General features: G+C 47.7%; 1 protein-coding gene and 1 long non-coding RNA gene across 2 annotated transcripts in view; one reads left to right on the forward strand and one right to left on the reverse strand.

The window, feature by feature from the left end:
* Positions 1 to 18837, forward strand: part of IL17RD (interleukin 17 receptor D) — a 76904-nt gene extending 58067 nt beyond the window's left edge. The window contains exons 8-13 of the mRNA XM_040407636.1: positions 2552 to 2617; positions 4578 to 4632; positions 4801 to 4911; positions 4992 to 5176; positions 8201 to 9128; positions 18697 to 18837. Coding sequence (XP_040263570.1) covers positions 2552 to 2617; positions 4578 to 4632; positions 4801 to 4911; positions 4992 to 5176; positions 8201 to 9128; positions 18697 to 18803 — 1452 coding nt within the window. The 3' untranslated portion in view covers positions 18804 to 18837. The remainder of the gene's footprint in view (positions 1 to 2551; positions 2618 to 4577; positions 4633 to 4800; positions 4912 to 4991; positions 5177 to 8200; positions 9129 to 18696) is intronic.
* LOC120979090 lies at positions 24 to 18823 on the reverse strand. The gene is made up of 4 exons (XR_005774236.1): positions 18695 to 18823; positions 8172 to 8257; positions 5007 to 5163; positions 24 to 326 (listed from the first exon to the last, which is right to left on the reverse strand). It is a non-coding gene; the product is annotated as an uncharacterized LOC120979090 (long non-coding RNA).
* Positions 18838 to 20672: the final 1835 nt, after the last annotated feature.

Genomic DNA, 20672 nt, shown 5'->3' on the forward strand with positions numbered 1-20672 from the left:
TGTTTCTTCTATCTCTTCACAATAGCATTTTCTTTCTTGCACGTTTTACCTCTGGATTGGGCTGGATCCCCTTCTGAGGTTTTATTTATTGCATCCTCCTTGTCCGACTCTGCTGTGAGACAGTTAACCCGACAGAAAGGAAGTTGGTTGTAGAGAAGCGATGTTCTGGGCCTCCTGCCGAGATTCTTTTCTGCCCGAGTTATCATCACTGTCTTGTGTGTGTTGGATCCGGACGCTGTTTGCTCAATGAAAGGCTCTAAGGCATTGCTAGGACGTTTTCCAGTCTGCATCAGCAGCACATGGAGCTCGCAGCCCACGGTCCAGTCCTGTGAATGAGGAGCATTCCATACTAACTTTGGCAGAATTATCATGGTGCAAAAAATAACAAACAAAAGAAAATGACTCCCTTCCTCCAGGTTTAATTCTGAGTGTGAATAATTTTATTGCTCTTCCTTCGTGGCACTGACGATCCTTTGGCACAAGCTGCCGAACCGATAGCTGTAGCTGAGCCTTGGCGGACAGAGTAGGGGAAGTTTTAAGTTGATGGACCAATCTCTCTCTGTATATTGTGTAACTGGTGAACACAAAGGGGGAATTTATCACGTTCTGCATTCCAGAATTCTGGCTTCAATAAGTCACAAAATCGGACTTTGAGACTTTTTGCATCAATTTTGCGACTTTTTGCATTTTTACACCGCTTGCTGTAATTTCGAAAAGTAGATGGGAGAGTGGGCATGGTTAGCTATGATAATTAGCTGTTTTGTCGTTATTCGTTTCACTCCAGATTTATCATTGTGACTTCTTTTTTGCGACTTTTTAACTCCAGTGTAGCATTTCTAGAAAAATTAGGGAGATTTATCAAGACTGGATGTGCAATGAGATGCTCCTAATTTAGTTAGAGCGCTTCAAGGGCATCTGTCAGCAGATTTGTACCTATGACACTGGCTGACCTGCTGCATGTGCACTTGGCAGCTGAAGGCATCTGTGTTGGGCTACTTTCACACTCGCGTTTTGGGCGGATCCTTCATGGATCTGCAAAAACGGATCAATTACAATAATACAACCGCATGCATCCGTCATGAACGGATCAGTTTGTGTTATCTGGTAACATAGCCAAGACTGATCCATCATGAACTCCATTGAAAGTCAATGGGAGACGGATCCGTTTTCTATTGTGCCAGATTGTGTCAGAGAAAACGGATCCGTCCCCATTGACTTACATTGTGTGCCAGGACAGATCCGTTTGGCTCAGTTTCGTCAAGCGGACAGCAAAACGCTGCAGGCAGCGTTTTGGTGTCCGCCTCCAGAGCGGAATGGAGATGGAACAGAGACAAACTGATGCGTTCTGAGCGGATCCTTTTCCATTCAGAATGCATTAAGGCAAAACTGATCCGTTTTGGACCGCGTGTGAGAGCCCTGAAAGGATCTCACAGACGGAAAGCCAAAACGCGACTGTGAAAATAGCCTTGGTCCCATGTTCATATGTGTCCGCATTGCTGAGAAAAATGATGTTTTAATATATGCAAATGAGCCTCTAGGAGCAACAGGGGCGTTGCCGTTACACCTAGAGGCTCTGCTCTCTCTGCAACTGCAGTTTGATTGAAATGACCAGCGTTAACACGTTTTCACTGCCTGGCCCTGTCAATCAAAGTGTACAGGGTGCGACAGCAGTTGCAGAGAGAGCAGAGCCTCTAAGTGTAACGGCAACGCCCCCATTGCTCCTACAGGCTCATTTGCATATATTAAAGCTTTATTCTTTTTCAGCAATGCAGGCACATATGAACATGGGACCAACACAGATGCCTTCAGCTGCCAAGTGCACATGTAACAGGTCAGCCAGTGTCATAGGGACAAATCTGCTGACAGGTGCCCTTCAATAAATTAGTCTCATCTCTGGTCCTCTATGTGCAAGAAACTCAAATCTACACCACCTAGGGGCCGGCATAGACTTGGGTTATAACTTATGCTGGTTTCTGGTATAAATCATAGTAAGGCCGCATGCACACGCCGTTGTTGTGGTCCGCATCAGAGCTGCATTTTTTGCGGCTCGGGTACGGACCCATTCACTTCAATGGGGCTGCAAAAGATGTGGACAGCACTCCGTGTGCTGTCCGCGTTCGTTGCTCCGTTCCGTGGCCCCGCCAAAAAAATATAGCATGTCCTATTCTTGTCCGTTTTGCGGACAAGAATAGGCATTTCTACAATGGGCCTGTTCCACAAATTGCGGAAGGCACACGGGCGGCTTCCGTTTTTTGCGGATACGCGGTTTGCGGACCGCAAAAAAAAGGAACTTTCATGTGCATGAGGCCTATGTCTGATGGGCTGTAGATGGCTCTGCCCATCCCACTAAGCTCCACCTCTTTTATAGCCATTTTAGAAACATGTTGAGGAGCTCAAAGTCCCAAATTATGGCCCAAATATGGCATTCGCCATAATTTGTGACTTTTTAACATAAAATGCTTCACGAATCTTCCCCATAATGAATCTCCTTCCGAGATGTTTGTGAACTAATGACTTTTTTAATTGTAACACAATTCAATGATTGTTTTAGGTTCAAAATAGCGACTACACAAACTGTCTTCTCCAGAACGTTTCTCCCGGGGATTATGTCATCGAGGTAATCTGTGATTTTTACTTATTAATTGATATTATTTGATTGAACTGCATGTTACTTTTTTGTTACTGCTTCTGACATGTTTTAGTAAATATTTGGATTACTCGAGAAATAACAATTCTGGAGAATCCTTTCTGAAGACAGTGCTTTGTGTCTCTACACGCACTGACACTGTCCAATCAGAGCTGACAATGTCAGGCCTTTTTCATACGTCCATGTCCGGGATGACGTCCATGATAAGATGGCCAGTGGTTTATCCTTGAAGATGTCTGCGAAGGATCCGTGTGTCGGTTTTTTGCCCTCCGTGTGTCATCCGTATTTCATGTGCACTGCTAGGCTGAAAATTATTTTCCAGAGCTTCTCCCATCAATGGTCCATGAAAACCACTGGCAGAACATGGATGTTGTGTCCGCGGTTTTCATGGATCCATAGGCTATAATGTGCGTAATTCTAATTAGGGCATGCTCACCATGGACCCACAGTAAGTGGAAAACCCCTGATGTGTGAATACACACAATAGTCAAGGGGTGAGCAGTCCGTGGAAACCACAGGTAGCGCACATTTGCTATTCATTGACGTGTGAAACAGGCCTGAGACTACGTAGGTGATTAGCAACGAGCAACTGTACATTTATTTATACATTTCCTGGAGGAATAACAGAAGAACAACCCAATGTTGCTCCAGAATCGTTGTCTGTTAAAGGTGCAACCATACTATATAAATTGATCAATAAGCCGGACTTTTCTCATTCTCGTTTTAAGCCTCATTCACATGTCTGTGCCTAATGATGGCATCCGTGTTGCATCTGTGGTTTTAACAGATCCATAGACTATAATGGGAATGATGGATTTGTGAACATGGACAAAATAGAGCATGCATCTGTGCTAAAAACACGGACCATTCTAAAACACTTGATGTGTGAATACATACATTAAAATGAATGGGGACGTGTGCTGTCCGTCGAGAACGCTGATGTGTGAATGAGGCTTTATGGTCGCCATCAAACTCTTTTTAATTATGGTTAGGTTTTGTTCACACCGCCACCAAGTATTGTAGCCCCTATGTATAGAATTGCAAGCTATAGAGCTGAATTTGTCACCCATTGGTCCTGATTATGAAAATAAAAATAAAAGGCATATTGAAGGATACTCCTTTTTACATCCATAGTGCCCATTAAATGTTCACCAATTCCTACCTGTGAACATACCCTTGTTAAACTTGGTGTAAAATATAAGTTTTTCATTCCAATACGTGCAAGAATCATGACCATATAGAAAGATTTGACTCTTATGCTTTACTGTAATCAACCACTAGAGGGTGCTGTGGTACTGCACTTCATTTTAAACTATAGTGAAGTCACTAGATGCCTAGGAACTTTCATATAAGTGGGCACTTAGGGTCCATTCACACGTCCGCATCCGTTCCGCGTGCAGACCCATTCATTTTCAATGGGGCCGGAATGTGCTGTCCGCATTTGCGGATCCGCACTTCCGCATCCGCAAAAAAAATAGAACATGTCCTATTCTTGTCCGCACTTGCGGACAAGATTAGGCATTTTCTATTATAGTGCCGGCGATGTGCGGTCCGCAATTTGCGGAAGGCACATTGCCAGTGTCTGTGTTTTGCGGATCCGCAAAACACTTACGGACGTGTGAATGGACCCTTAGGCATTATTCACACGTCCGCAATTTCGTTTCGCATTTTGCGGAACGGAATTGCGGACCTATTCATTTCTATGGGGCAGCACAAAGTGCTGCCCGGACACGGAATTGCGGACAAGAACAGGCATATTCTATTAGTGCCGGCAAAATGCGGAACGCACATTGCCGCTGTCCGTGTTTTAACGTGTAAGCTTTTGGTAAGTAAAGTAAATATACAGATGATTTTAGATGTGTTTACAGAAATATGATGAATCGGATACACGGCTTAACCCTTTCTTTGTTTTCTCTTTAACCCTTTACAGCTTCTTGACGACACCAATACAACGCGGCGCTCTATGCACTACTCTCTGAAACCCGGTATGCCTATCATTTTTGCTTGCACCACAACCTCTTTGTTAGGGACAGGACTGCCCTGTTCTAGGAGTCAGTGGGTACCCTGTGGATATAGCCATACATGTGTCTGATGGGGATAAGAAGGGCTGTAAATGGATGGTAACTGAATGACCGTCTTTCTTGCTATTGCAGTGCATTCTCCCTGGGCTGGACCAATCCGCGCCATTGCTATCACCGTTCCTTTGGTCATCATATCTGCCTTTGCAACACTTTTTACAGTTATGTGCAGGAAAAAACAGCAAGGTAAATGTCATAAGAGGGAATTAGTCTTCCTTTCTTCTCCTGGTCTCTGTTCCTCCAGTGACTGTATTTTTACCTTCTAGAAAACATCTACTCACACCTTGATGAGGAGAGCTCCGAGTCCTCCACTTACGCCGGAAGCCTCCATGTGGAAAGGCCTCGACCACGACCCAAAGTCTTCATCTGTTACTCGACCAAGGACTGTCAGAAGCACATCAATGTCATCCAGTGTTTTGCCTATTTTCTCCAGGATTTCTGCGGATGTGAAGTGAGCAGTTTAAATAGTTTTATTTAAAAAATAATCTTTTTGCAGTTTATTTCCTCCAAAATAAAATACCATCTATATAAAAAACAGTTAAATATATGTTTATTTATATTCTCTCTAGTTTCTTAAAGTATAACTGTTGTTTTAGCTTTTTACTATTGTGTAGGGACAGGAATGTTAAAGGGGTATATTCCCATCTCCGACAATGAGGGCATATCGCTAGGATATGCCCCCATTGTCTGATAGGGTCCCACCACTTGGACCCGCACCTACAACGAGAACAAAGCGAAAAGCACTGTGGCTGGAGGACCCCGGATTTCCCGAGGTCCGTCCACCACCAAGCGCTGCTCCCATAGAAGTGAAAGGGAGCGCACCGCACATTCATTTCTATGGGGCAGACGGTAATAGCCGAGCCAGCGCTTGGCTATTTTCAGCGGGCCCATCGAAATGAATGGAGGGCGGCTGCGCATGCGCAGTGCGCCCTCCGTTCATTTCCCGGCTCCGTTCTCATTGTAGGTGCGGGTCCCAGCGGTGGGACCCGCACCTATAAGACAATGGGGGCATATCCTAGCGATATGCCCCCATTGTCTGAGATGGGAAAACCCCTTTTAAGAGTTTTTGTAATATACTTTATAAGATCTTTCTTTGTACTGGAAAACAGTGTAAAGAATCTTTTTAGGCTACTTTCACACTTGCGTTGTTGTTTTCCGATATTGAGATCCGGCAGAGAATCTCAATACCGGAAAAAAACGTTTCTGTTTAGTCCTCATACATTCTAAATGGAAAGAGATTCGTTCAGGATGCATCAGGATGTCTTCTGTTCCGTCAGCATTCCGTTTTATGACCGGTCATAAAAACGGATTTGGCAATAAAAACAATGTAAGTCAATGGTGACGGATCCGTTTTTTTTTTTTTTTTAAGAGCCCAAAAGACAGAATCCGTCACCCATTGAATTTCAATGTATTTAATGACGGATCCGTTTTTCTTTCCGTTTTGATTTCACACAACCTCATCCTAACGGAACAGATGCGTCCTGATGTGCAAAATCAAAACGGACCCGTTCAATTCCAGTATTGAGATACTCTGCCGGATCTCAATACCAGAATTAACAGTGCAAGTGTGAAAGTAGCCGTAGCAAAGCTGTAACTGAGGAGAATCTGTCTTCAGTCTTCAGTTACTGAGCGCTGAAGATGCCTGTGTGGAACATAGAGAGGCTCTGGTCAGTAACCCAGTCCCTGACTCTGAACATGTGCCCTATCATTTCCCATCTCCCTGCCTGTCTGACTTGTGACACACAGAAGTCTTCAGCGCTTATTGGAAAGCTGAAGACAGATGCTCCTTAGCAGCGCTCAGTTAAAGCTTTGCTAAGAAAACACTATACACTGTTTTCTAGAGAAAAGAAGTATCTTTCTTTCCCTAATAAAGTGCATTACAAAAATGTTTAACATCCCTGCCCCTACACAATAGTAAAATAAATTGTAATGACAGTTACACTTTAAAGGAGTATTCCATGTTGAGAATATTGAGGGTCTGTCCTGAGGTTAGGCCATCAGTAGGGGGCGATGGGGGTCCTACTCTCAGCACCCCACTGATCAGCTGTATTAAGGGTCCGCAGGGTTTGTGTAAGTCTTTTGGTTGTTGACACAGAGCAGTCTACCTGCATGGCATCTACTCGGCAGTGGTGGTGCAGAATATGGCAGCTTCGTCATGTTCAAGTGAACGTTGCAAAGCTACTAAGTAGATGCCACTCGGGTAAACTGCTCTGTGTAAACAATGAAGACCCTGCAGTGCCAGCACAAACGCCTCTCCCCTTCAAATGGTTGTTCTGTGGGATACCCTACCAATCTGATATTGATGGTCTATTCTGAGGTTCACAGCAGTGGCTCCATGGCCACCACATGGTTAAAAAATATAAGCATCCTTATGCTCTCCTCACCAATTCCCTGCTGCTGCGCTCCACTTCTTGCTTTTGCTCCGACACAGCAGGAATTATTTTTAACCATTTAATGTCAATACTGCTTTGTTGTGCATTTGTCAAGAGACAATGGCATGGTAGATACAGGCATATATAGAGTCGTGTATAGACGGCTGTGCAGAGGACATAGGGACTCTTTCTGCCACCGCAGGGTGCTCTGTGCTGCACCCTGCGTGGGAGATTTTCTCCTGTAGAAGCATTGTATTTTCTTTAGTTGCTATATTACAGTTTTCTACCATGTGTCAAAATAGTGAGAACGGAGCACCCCCCCTGTACAACAGATAGTGGCATATTACATCATGCAGTTTATTTCTTGAATGTTTGTATTTGAAATATTGCTGTTTTGTTTAATTTTTTGATAATTTGTGATTAAAATATGTTTATATACAGCACATGTGATGAGCGCTCCCATTTGACTACTACTTGTCTTTAATAGCTACTTTTTAATCATTAACTCATTATTTGTATGTGCATTATTACTGTACAAGAAAATTGGAATATTCTCTGGATAGGTCATCGGTATCCTATAGGTGGTGGTCTGACACGTGGGACTCCCACCAATCGGCAGTAGCACAGCGCCGTCCATTTGATAGGGGCTGCGCTTGGTATCGCAGCTCAGGCCCATTCACTTCAGTGGGGGTGAATTGTGCCTAAGCCAGAGATGTATAACCTCCGGCACTCCAGTTGTGGTGAAACTACAACTCCCAGCATGCTCCATTATTTTTATGGAGTTCTGAGAACTGCCAAGTAAGTGTACATCTTGTAGTTTTACCACGTTCCGGAGGTTAGACATCACAGGCCTAGGCCATGTGACCAATGAACGTAATGTCAAATGGCCTAGGCAATACTGCGAGAAGGCTGTGTGGCGCTAAAGCGAGCGACAGTGTCTTCTCGAACAGCTGATTGGCGGGGGTCCCAGGTTTTGGACCCCCATCGTCAGATACTGACCTGATTGTAATTAGTAAAAATATCCCGGAAAACCCTTTAAAGTCCTCCAGTTCTGTTAACTCTCTGTGTACTTACTTTATTTAATGTGCCTTTGTTTCCTTTAGGTTTCTTTGGACTTGTGGGAAAACTTGAAAATTTGCAAAGAGGGGCAACGAGAGTGGCTGAAACAAAAAATAAAAGATTCTCATTACATCATCGTCGTGTGTTCCAAGGGTATGAAGTATTTTATTGAGGAGAAGAAGAAGAAAAAGAACAAGTCCACCAGCATTGAATCTGGGAAAGGAGAGATCTTTGTGAGCGCCATGGCTATGATCGCTGAGAAACTAAGCAAGGCCCAGGACAGCTCAGACGACCTGAGCCGATTCATCACCGTTTACTTTGATTACTCCAGTGAGAACGACATTCCTAGTGTTCTGGATGTGACTAGAAAGTACAAACTCATGGACCACCTCCCCCAGCTGTACTTCCACCTCTACTCCAAAGAGCTGAGCCTGCAAGACCACGAGCACTATCCCACCAACATCAGCAAGCGCAACTATTTCAGAAGCAAAGCTGGACGATCGTTGTATGTCGCCATTTGTAACATGCACCAGTATATTGATCAAGAACCGGACTGGTTTGAGAAGGAGCATGTACCCTCACACTCTCCTACCTTACACTACCAGGAACCTGTGATGGAAAAGTTTGACTCTGGCTTGGTCTTGAATGATGACACAGGGAAACAGGGGATGGAACATGATTTCCCAGTACAGACCGATGTGGTGGCATCAGCTGAATGTCACGTACCTACATTGAGCGGTGACACTGGGGATGATATTGAAGGACAAAGCACACCAGCTGAGTGTTGTGTTCTCCAACCAGTTCTTCACTCTGTTAAGGTTGTCAACCAGGCAGACATGCCTCGGGACTCTGGGATTTATGACTCTTCTGTTCCATCTTCTGAGCTGTCGCTACCTTTAATGGACGGATTATCACCCGATCAGGTAGAAACATCATCTATTGCAGAGAGTGTCTCTTCATCCTCTGGACTAGGTAAGGCTTATGATCTTACGTTACCATTCATGCACATTCTGGCTAAATTTGTCTTTCATGTCAACTGTCCATTGTAGTTGGTCCAACTTCTTACAACCCGGCAGTAAACAGCTTCTTAATGCCCGGTGAAGTCTTCATTGGCTGTACTAGTGAATGTCTGTTCATATAATGCATGGACAGCTGAGGTCCACAAAAGCAGCTGTCTAAGGAACTCTCAGTCTGACTCATGGCCGTCTGAGCAGGGACACCTTCTATGTTATAGTACAGTTTGTAAACCCTTCAGAATTTTCTATATTTCTGCATCTATTTGACCTAAAACTACATCAGATTTTCACACGAGTCCTAAAAGTAGATAAAGATAACCAAATCAAAGAAATGAGTCAAGAAGACTTGGCCATTTATATATTGAGGAACATGATCCGAATGTCTTTGAGTGGCAAAAGTATGGGAACCTTTTGCTTTCAGTATCTGGTGTGACCGCCTTGTGCAGCTAAACGTTTACGGTAATTGTTGATTAGTCCTGCACATCGGCTTGGAGGAATTTTAGCTGATTGTTCTGTGCAAAAAAGCTTCAACTCTGTTACGTTGGTGGTATTCCTCCCATAAACTGCTTGCTTCAGGTCCTTCCACATTTTTATTGGATTAAAGGGGTATTCCTATCACAGACAATGGGGGTCATATCGCTCGGATATGCCCCCCTACAATGAGAACGGAGCAGGAAAATGAACGGAGGGAGCACTGCACGTGGGCAGCCGCCCTCCATTCATTTCTATGGGGCCGCCGAAAATAGCCGAGCTCTGGCTCGGCTATTTCCGTCTGCACTATAGAAATGAAGGGGAGCAGGGGCCGCGCGTGCGCGGTGCACTCCCATTCACTTCTATAGGAGCAGCGCTTGGTGGTGGACGGACCCTGGGAAACCTCCAGCCACAGCTCTCCCCGCTCCACTCTCGTTGGTGCGGTTCCCAGAGGTGGGACCCACACCTATCAGACAATAAGGGCATATCCTAGCGATATGCCCCCATTGTATGTGATGGGATACCCCTCTAAGGTCTGGATTTTGATTTGGCTATTCCAAAACTTTAACTTTATTCTTTTGTAACCATTCTTTGGTAGAAGGACTTTTGTATTTAGGGACCTTATTTTGCTGCATGACCCATGTTCTCTTGTGATTCAGCTGACGGACAGATGTCCTGATATTTTCCTTCAGAATTTGCTGATCCAATTCAGAATTCATCTTCCTGGAATGTAGGGTTTTCCTTTCTCAAAACATAACACTTCTTCTTTAAACCAGAAAGTTCTATTTTGTTTTTATCCGTTCACAAATAATTGTTCCATTAGCCTTCTGGCTACTCCAGGTGACCTTTAGCAAACTGCAGACAGGCAGTAATGTTCTTTTGGAGGGCAGCTTTCTCCTTTCTGCCGTGCACACCATTGTTGTTCACTGTCCTCTTAGCTGTGATGTGAGAAAGGCTTATAGTTGCCTTAGAGGTTACCTTGGGTTTCTTTGTGACCTTGCGGACTATTACATTCCTTGCTATTGACATGATCTTCTTTGGTTAACCACTGCTGGGAGGGTAATAATGGTTCTGAATTTCCTCTATTTGTACACAGACTGTCTGAATATGGATTGGTGGAGTCCAAACTCTTAAGGGGTGGTTTTGTAAGTTTTCACAGCCTGATGAGCATCAGCAACTCTTCTTCTGAGGCCCTGAGAAATCTCCTCTGTGCTATAATACACTTCCACAATCCTGTGTTGTGAAGATTAGACTTTAATAGATCCCTTTTCTTTAACCCCTTAGTGACCACCCATATGTTTTTTTACGGCGGTCACTAAAGGGGTGCCGATGTGTGTGAAGGCCCCAGACCAGCCTTCAGTAATTTCCAGCAGGCTGCGCCTCTGCTGGTCAATGTCAGAATAGCATTGCCATTAAAATGCAATTCACTATAGGGATAGTGCATTGCATTTTAAAAGCAATCAAAAAGCGGTCTCGTTATAGTCCCCTTGTGGGACTATTAAGTGGTTAAAAAAAAAAACTAATTTATTCAATAAAAAAAATCCCATAAAAAAAAGATTATGCTTTTTTTTTCCCATTGAAAACGCTTTTTAATGAAAAAAAATTGCAAAATAAAATCTTCCCCATATGTTTGGTATTGCCGCGTCGATAACGACCCGGACTACATAAATATCATGTAAATTATACTCTACGGTGAACGCCGTAAAAAAAAAAAAAAAAAATTTAAAAGACAGAATTGCTAACTTATTCTTAGTTGCCACCAAAAAAAAATAATAACAAGCGGTCAAAATTTACTCCAAAATGATACCAATAAAAAAATCAAGCCCTCACACAACTCCATAGAAAGAAAAATATAAAAGTTTTGGGTCTTGGGAAGCGGCAATGCAAAAACATTTTTTCTTAAAAAAAAGTAGTAAAATGTAAAAAATGTTTTATTTTTTTTGGTATCACTGTAATCGTACTGACCCAGAGAATAAAGACATTAGGTTACCGGTATTTATAAACCTAATATAACGTAAAATTTATAACGTAAAAACGCAGTGTCAGTATTGCTGTTTTTCCCATCTCCCTTCCAGAAAGAGTTAATAAAAGTTAATCAGAAAGCTATGTGTACCCCAAAATGGCGCCATTAAAAACTACAACATGTCCCGCAAAAAACAAGCCCTCATAAAGCTATATAGACGGAAAAATAAAAAAGTTATAGCTCTTGGAACGCAACGATGAAAAAAGGAAGAAAAACACTTGGTCAGCGGGTTAAATAAAGCGGCTCGCCCACTCACTCCTGATTGTCATCCTATTGAATGAAAACACCTGACTCTAATTTCACCTGCAAATTATCTGCTTATCCTAAAGGTTCACAAACTTTTGCCACTCACAGACCTGTGATATTAGATCATTTTTCTCAATAAATAAATTACCGAGTTTAATATATTTAACTTTGATTTTATTTTATTTATCTACTTAAGTGAAAATCAAATGTAGTTTTAGGTCAAAATAATGCAGAAATATAGAAAGTTCTGAAGAGCTCACAAACGTTTTAGCACCACTGTATTTGGACATGACAGAGGGGGGTCTCCCTCCTGGGACACCCCTGTATGAGCCAGAAATGGCAAGCCCAACTGTATGAGCGGCCCTTGTTCTGGTGGACTCTAGTCATCTGAATGTAATAGTACATAAAACGGCCTCTGAAGAGGAAATGCTTAACTGGCTGACGCTCTCCCTGGCAAAATCAACTCTTTGCTGGGGAGGCGGCAGCGGGGCCCAATTTTTAAAGGGGTTGTCTCTGATGAGCTAACTCCTTTTCTCGCCCATATTCCTTGGGGGACACAGGAAACCATGGGTATAGCTCTGCTCCCTAGGAGGCGTGACACTAAGTGAAAGCTGTAAGCCCCTCCTCCATCAGCTATACCCTTCAGCCTGGAGAAGAGACTGCCAGTTTTTTGCTTAGTGTCCAAGGAGGCAAGACACCCCCTGCTTATGCAGGGTTGTTTTCCTATGATTTTTTATTTTTACGTTATTTGTTGTTTTTAATTCGGTTTTTTTCTACTTACAGGGACAACAGAGGCGCATTAGACCCCTCTGTTTCTCCCGGGGTTGAGTTGCGCCAGTGCCGGTAATTCCGCACTGCCGCCTCCCCCACAGAAGACAAGGTGGACCAGGGCAGCCTCGCTCCCCTGCGTCCCGCCAGCTCAGGGTCGCCCGCACGCCAAGTCCCTCCCCCGGCTTCCTGCCACTGCGGTGCCAGGAGCTGAAGGGGCGACCCCGCTGGATGGATTGAGGGTGAAGACAGCGTATGGTGAGACAGGCTGCTCCAGCCTCCCCTTCCTCCCTCCCACCGCTGCTACAGGCCTCCTGGGCTCCCATGGCCACTGTTACTACATGGCCACTGCTACATCGTGCGCCCACCCCTCCCCCCCCCCCCCCCCCCCCCCCCCCCCCCCCCCCCGATATCGGACCGTTACCGGGCAGGGGAGTTTATCTGGGCAAGTCCTTGGCAGGGACGCTGCCTTCTGCCACATCCAGGCGCGGAGGGGGCCGCTTTCTTGGCGTGAACGGCGCCATTTCAGGCCGGCACTTCATTATCCTTGGGGGTTAAGTTCATTTTGCCGCGCGCGCGCGGCTCTGCTTCAGAGCGGCAGGGAGGGGGCGGAGCTTCCTACATGCGCTCCGCTACTTCCGGGTTCATCGCACAGTGCTGCGTGGAATCCTCTCTGCAGTGCGATCCGAAGCCGGTGCTGCTGCCTCTCCTCCACAGCCTCCTCAGTCTGTTCCCCCTTACCGCTGCCGCTTGCATCATCCGGGTCTGGTAGGACTTTTAACCCCCTCCGTGCCACAGTACTGTCGCTTGGGTGTTATCCCCGTTTCTTTCCTTGGGGTCTCCCACTTTAAGTGCAACATCTTTGTTCCACCATGTCAGACCCTTCTGCAGCCGCCAAGCCTTGGTACCATGCCTGTACTGCTTGTAGGGAACCCTTTCCCCGGGGGCAGTCTGATCCGCACTGTACTGCATGTCGGGCTCCACCGCAGCCTCAGTCGCCCGCTGTGTCGCTCCCTGCTGCCTCTGACCCGCCTGACTGGGCTAGATCCCTGTCCCAGGCCGTGGAAAGCCTCACTCATGTCGTGGGCCGCCTAATAGACAGGCCGCCTACCCCGCAGGACGCCACTCTTACTGTCGCGCCCTCCGGGTCCTCCGCTTCTGCCGCTGCAGCGGGTTCACTCTCCTTTAGTGACCCCTCCCGAGCTAGGCACTCTCAGAAGCGTATTAGAGTAGAGCGAGCCTCCTCCTCGGATGCCTCCCTCTCCCCGCCACGCGTGCGCACCCAGACGAGCCTCTCCTCCCCAAAGGATTCGCTCTCTGAAGGTGAATTGGCGGTTTCAGATTTGGAAATGGACTCGGCCCTGCCGTCCAAGCTAGCCTCAGCGATGGGTCAACTCATCTCTGATATTCGTGACACCTTTAAGGTGCAGGATGATCCCCCTAGCTCGGACGCAGCTAGCGTCTCATTTATCAGACCCAGGCAGGTCTCAAAAGTCTTCCCAATCCACTCTGATTTCTCCTCTGTGGTGTCTAAGGCTTGGGCTCGACCGGACGCCCGTTTTGTCAACCCCAAGAAGCTGGACATTTGCTATCCTTTTCCAGCAGATGTCGTGGCCACATGGTCTTCCCCACCCAAGGTGGACCCCCCTGTGGCCCGGCTGTCGAAGAACACGGCCGTCCCTGTTCCCGACGGGTCCTCTCTTCAGTCAGCGGAGGACCGTCGCATGGAGACCCTTTCTAAGGGCATTTTTGCTGCCTCCGGTTCTGCTCTCAGACCGGTTTTTGCCTCTGCTTGGGCAGGGAAAGCAATCTCTGCTTGGGGTGCGCAGCTGGAACAGGAGTTGGACTCGGACGTCCCTATCCAGGACCTGCGTTCCTTGGCCCAGCTTATTGTTCGGGCCGGGAATTTTGTTTGTGAGGCCTCCCTTGATGCGGGAGCCCTTATTGCACGCTCCTCCGCCCTGGCAGTTTCCGTCAGGAGGGAGCTCTGGCTGAAGGTTTGGAAAGCGGACGCTGCCTCCAAACGTTCCTTGGCGGGGCTACCGTTTGCGGGTTCCCGCCTTTTCGGGGTCCGCCTAGACGAACTTATTTCGGAGGCCACGGGTGGTAAAAGCACCCATCTTCCTCAACCCCAAGCCAGGGGCGCCCCCCGCGGACGCCCTGGTGCGTCTCGTTTTCGGTCCTCCCGCAGGGCCTCTGGGGCTCCCACCACAGCTGCCGCTTCGGCTCCTCCCCAGGATAAGCATAGGAAGCCGTTTTTTCGGGCGCAGCCCTCCTGGCGCAAGCCGCAGGCTGCCCGCACACCCGCAGCAAAGCAATCCTCTGCCTGAAGGCGCGCCCCCACCCACCCGGGTGGGGGGCCGGCTCCTCCTTTTCAGGGACGTCTGGTTGGCTCACGTCTCCGACGCCTGGGCCCTCGAAATTGTGTGCTCCGGATACAAAATCGAATTTGCATCCTTCCCTCCAGATCGGTTCTTTCGCTCCCGCCTGCCACGGGACCCGAAACGCGCGGTTGCGTTCTCCGCGGCCGTTCAAGCCTTACTGGACAGGGGGGTGATTACCCCCGTTCCTCTAGAGGAAAGGTTCCAAGGGTTCTACTCGAACCTCTTTGTAGTTCCCAAGAAGGGAGGTTCCATGCGGCCCATTTTGGACCTCAAAAAGCTCAACCGTTTTCTCCTCCTTCGACGGTTTCGGATGGAGTCCCTCCGTTCCGCGGTGGCTTCCCTGGAGCAGGGAGATTTCATGTCTTCCATCGATATACAGGATGCCTACCTCCATGTTCCGGTAGCCCGGTGTCACCATCGCTTCCTCCGGTTCGCCGTGGGGGACCTCCACTTCCAGTTTGTCGCCCTTCCCTTTGGGCTGGCAACAGCCCCCCGGGTGTTCACCAAGGTCCTGGCCCCGGTTTTGGCCTTACTCCGTTCCAGGGGTGTTTTTCTGCTACCGTACTTGGACGATATCCTCATCAAGGCTCCGTCCCTTTCTCAAGCGGTTGCCAGCGTGGATCTCACTCTAGAGACTCTGACGAGGTTCGGTTGGGTCATCAACTTCCCCAAGTCCTCCCTTCCCCCCTCCAGACAACTGGTCTTCCTGGGAATGCTTTTAGACACGGGAGCGGCGGAAGTACGTCTTCCCTCGGAAAAACGTCTGATCCTCCGTGGGGCGGTTCGGGGTCTCCTTCTCCACCGTCGACCGTCCTTCCGCTTCTGCATGCGGGTCTTGGGGCAGATGGTTGCCTGCTTCGAGGCGATCCCGTTTGCGCAGTTTCACTCCCGCCCTCTCCAACGGGCGATCCTCTCCTCCTGGGACAAATCGCCGCAGTCTCTGGATCATCCCTTCCATCTATCGCCTCCGGTGAGGTCATCTCTCCGCTGGTGGTTACAGTCCCCTCTTCTGGGCAGGTCTTTTCTGCCACTCAACTGGTTGGTGGTTACAACCGATGCCAGTCTCTTGGGCTGGGGAGGCGTGTTTCCTCCCCGATCCGTCCAGGGCATTTGGTCTCCATTGGAGTCCAAACTCTCGATCAATGTCCTGGAGCTGAGAGCGGCCCTTTTGTCTCTACGACACTGGACTCATCTGTTGAAGGGTCATCCAGTTCGTGTACAATCGGACAACGCCACGGCTGTGGCGTACATAAACCACCAGGGGGGCACTCGCAGCGCTGCTGCAATGAGGGAGGTCTCCAGCATTCTCCGTTGGGCGGAAGCCCACGTCCCGGCCCTATCGGCAATTTTTATTCCAGGGGTGGACAATTGGGCGGCGGACTTCCTCAGTCGCACCACTGTCGACCCCGGCGAGTGGTCTCTTCACCCGGAGGTATTCGAGGCCATTTGCCTTCGTTGGGGCATACCGGACGTGGACCTCATGGCCTCCAAGTTCAATCACAAGGTCCCCGCCTATCTGTCCAGGGCCAGGGATCCGGGAGCTTGCGGAGCCGACGCCCTCGTTCTTCCTTGGCGAGGCTTCGCGCGTCCATACATATTCCCTCCCATCCCACTCCTGCCCAAGGTCCTTCGGAAGATCGCGGCGGAAGGCGTCTCGGTGATTCTGGTCGCTCCGGACTGGCCCCGCCGGTCTTGGTATGCCGACCTCATGCTGCTCCTGGCAGACGCGCCCTGGCCGCTGCCCGCCAGGGAAGATCTTCTCTCTCAGGGACCGATCTTCCACCCGCGTTTAAGGTCCCTACGTTTGACGGCGTGGTTGTTGAGACCACCGTCCTGACACGTAGGGGTTTTTCTGCGGACGTCGTCCGCACCATGATCCGCGCCCGTAAGCCGTCCTCTTCTAGGATCTATTATAGGACCTGGAGGACCTATTTGGGGTTCTGTGCCGATCTAGGGATTCCTCCGCTCCGCTTTTCTCTCCCCACCGTTTTGTCCTTCCTGCAGAGCGGACTTGCCCAAGGTCTGGGTCTTAGTTCTTTGAAGGGTCAGGTGTCTGCGCTGTCCATTTTGTTTCAGCGCCCACTGGCCCCCCTTGGTCCTGTCAAGACCTTCCTTCAGGGCGTGGCTCACGCGGTTCCCCCGTACCGGCCTCCGGTACCGCCCTGGGACCTGAACCTGGTTCTCTCAGCGCTCCAGGCTTCTCCTTTCGAGCCTCTGCGGACGGTTTCCTTGCGACTTCTGTCCTGCAAGGTTATTTTCCTTGTAGCAGTCACCTCTCTTCGGAGGGTGTCCGAATTGGCTGCACTCTCCTGTCTGGAACCTTTCCTAGTGTTCCACCAGGACAAGGTAGTTCTTCGTCCGGTCCCTTCCTTCCTTCCTAAGGTGGTCTCCGCCTTTCATCTGAACGAGGACATCGTTCTCCCCTCTTTGTGTCCTTCCCCTTCCCACCCTAGGGAGAGGGAACTTCATCGCCTGGACGTTGTCAGGGCGCTCAGGGCTTACCTGGAGGTAACCGGCTCTTTCAGGCGTACTGACTCGCTCTTTGTGGTTCCGGAGGGGTCGCGCAGAGGGTTGGCGGCATCCAAAGTCGCTATCGCCCGTTTTGTCAAGATGGCTGTTACTGAGGCTTATCTCGCCAAGGGCAAGGTTCCGCCCCTCGGTGTTACCGCTCATTCCACTAGAGCGGTCGGGGCTTCCTGGGCTCAGAGAAATCGGGCTTCTACGGAGCAGATTTGCAAGGCGGCCACTTGGTCCTCCTTGCACACCTTCACCAAGTTCTACAGGGTGCATACTCATGCGTCGGCTGACGCTGCTTTAGGCCGTCTGGTGTTGCAGGCGGCAGTTGATTGATGCCTCCGGTGTTGGTCTAGTTTGTTCTGGTCCCTCCCTTCTGGGACTGCTCTGGAACGTCCCATGGTTTCCTGTGTCCCCCAAGGAATATGGGCGAGAAAAGGAGACTTTTGTATTACTTACCAGTAAAGTCTCTTTCTCGCTCTTCCTTGGGGGACACAGCACCCGCCCTTCATTTGGGTTTACAGTTGTGGTTCCGGCTTGGTTGCCCCCGTTGGGGCTTGACGGTTCTTTTTCCGGTTGGTGGTTATCTTTCACTACTTGGACACGCAACTGGCAGTCTCTTCTCCAGGCTGAAGGGTATAGCTGATGGAGGAGGGGCTTACAGCTTTCACTTAGTGTCACGCCTCCTAGGGAGCAGAGCTATACCCATGGTTTCCTGTGTCCCCCAAGGAAGAGCGAGAAAGAGACTTTACTGGTAAGTAATACAAAAGTCTCCTTTTTATATCACTTCTAGACAAAGGTGTTCATGGTGATACAAACTGCAACATACATAAAACAGCATAAAACATGGTTGCAAGTAGCAGCTTCAAGGGCCGTATGCCTAGTAAAAACCTAGCCAGGCCCATTTAGTGACGTCACACCCCTTTCAGCACTCCAGCCAAAACATGGAGAGAACCAGCCCTGTGTTCTTCGCAATATTTTTACGAGACTGTTTGTCAAATAAGCACATATTTCTCTCCCCCGAACCCCCCGTTATTGATTCCTTAAACATTTTTTTTTTTTTTAAATATATATTTGCCTTATGATAAAACGTGTCTAATTATTTTGTTTTCTTACAGGAGAGGAAGAGCCCAGTATCCCTAAATCTGTTGTGTACAGCGTCTGCAAAGCGGATCTTCATTGCCACATTCATCCCGACGAGCTCCAAGCCGTTGCGCCTTTGTAGTGTACTGGTTAACCCGTTCTGTGCCGATGGATAGCAGCCCACTGGCGGCGAAGGGTGTTAATATGCATTGCCACTTTAAACAAACAGGATTTGTTAATAAAGTCATCACATCACTGCAGACCCTGAACCTACTTGAATTAATTAAAAGACTGATGGAATCTATTCTCGTTTCCTCCTACCCAAGTCCGGGACCTCTGGGCCAGTGAAATAGTTAAAAAAATATGGGGCTCAGATGCTAAACGTCACCGACAGTCATCATATGTTAAATGGATTCATTCATGGAATTCGCAGCTTATGCCTTTATAGTGGGGGAAAAGAACGATGATGTCTTCTGCTGGATATTTAGCATGTTCGTGAAGACCTCCTCCCCCGATACACAGATCTTCCTTTTATCCGGACTGAAATTGCTTTTCTGGCCATGAAGCTTGAAACCGACTCTTAGGTGGACATTTGATAGTTGTATCTATAATCCATGAGATAAGAACCGGGCACCTTGAGAATGGCCAGAAGATGAATTACCATGACCACTAATGGATTTATAGAGCTGAGAACTGTGTATGGATTATACCTCCCCTGCTGGACATTTCCATGTAGATGTTTGCATGAGTTTCTATAGGTAGAGATGATGATGGTACTAATGCATGGCCTCATGTGGGGGTCCTACCGCCTTTCATTTTTGCCTTCCATGGTAAATTTACAAGGGAATGAAACCACCTTAATATGGGGTCTAAATGTTCGATCACACTATACCTGAGCCTACTGATGTGTTCACAAGTGACCCGTGTCGCCTAGTCCGCCTTGTATTGCGTTCTGGCTTGTGCTTCCTTTGTTCTTGCACAACCATAACGTTGGCAAACGCGTGGAAGTTTTGTAAATATAATTTATATTTCTTAAAGGGGTTGTCGACTATAGAAAAGCCCCAGTAAAATGTCCAATTAGAGCATGCTGAGGCACTTCAGAGGGGCCCTCTGACTAGTCCTAGAGCCACGTCAGACACTTTCTACAACCCATAAGGCTGCGTGCACACAACAGTTTTTTTTTTTTCCCAGTTGCGTTTTTAGTACGTTGAGAAACATAAGAAACAAGCGTACATCATATTCCATTGGTTGACAAACTTTGAGCGTTGAGGTTTATATACCACATGGTTTTTACTGGTTCGCAAATACCATTGCATTTTTTTCTGACGCGCCCTTCCCTTTATGTGAGGGTTGATCCCATTGACGTGAATGGACGAAGACGTAACCAGATCGTATTGATATAGCAAACTCTTGCTAAGTAGAGACATGATTGTAAAGCGTAGAACATGTTTCAATCACAGAGACCAAAAGTTTATCTGTATATATCCTGATTCATAGCATAGGGATCTCCGGAAATGTGCTCTGCTCACACCTGCCCTCTTGTGGCTAGAATAAGAAATGCGTCAAGTCCCTAGACATTTCTTGCTCAGCCTGCAACATGTGTTTTATTAGTCGGGTGGAAAGTCCACTTTAAACGCTGAAGTAAAACTTTTACAAGTTTTGCTTAGCACCTGTACCTTGCATCCACCTTTTTATTTACGTATGCTTTGTTGTAAGCTTAACAGGTACTAGGTATATTGTGCACCCTGCTAGTTGCACGGCTATAAGGCCGCATGCACATGACTGTATTTTGTATCCGTGTCCAATATGCATTTTTGGTAGATTGCACATGGACCCATTCAATTCTATGGGTTCGCAAAAATAAATATGGACGGAACACGGATGTCATTTGTATCATGCGTCTGTCCCGCAAATGATAGAACATGTCCTATTCTTGTCCGTATTGCAGACAAGAATGGTCATTTCTAGTTCTGAGTGTGAGAAAAATGCTCACTGGAAGTACAAGGCTCAT

This window comes from Bufo bufo, chromosome 9, assembly GCF_905171765.1.
Source record: "Bufo bufo chromosome 9, aBufBuf1.1, whole genome shotgun sequence".
NCBI classification, from domain to species: domain Eukaryota; kingdom Metazoa; phylum Chordata; class Amphibia; order Anura; family Bufonidae; genus Bufo; species Bufo bufo.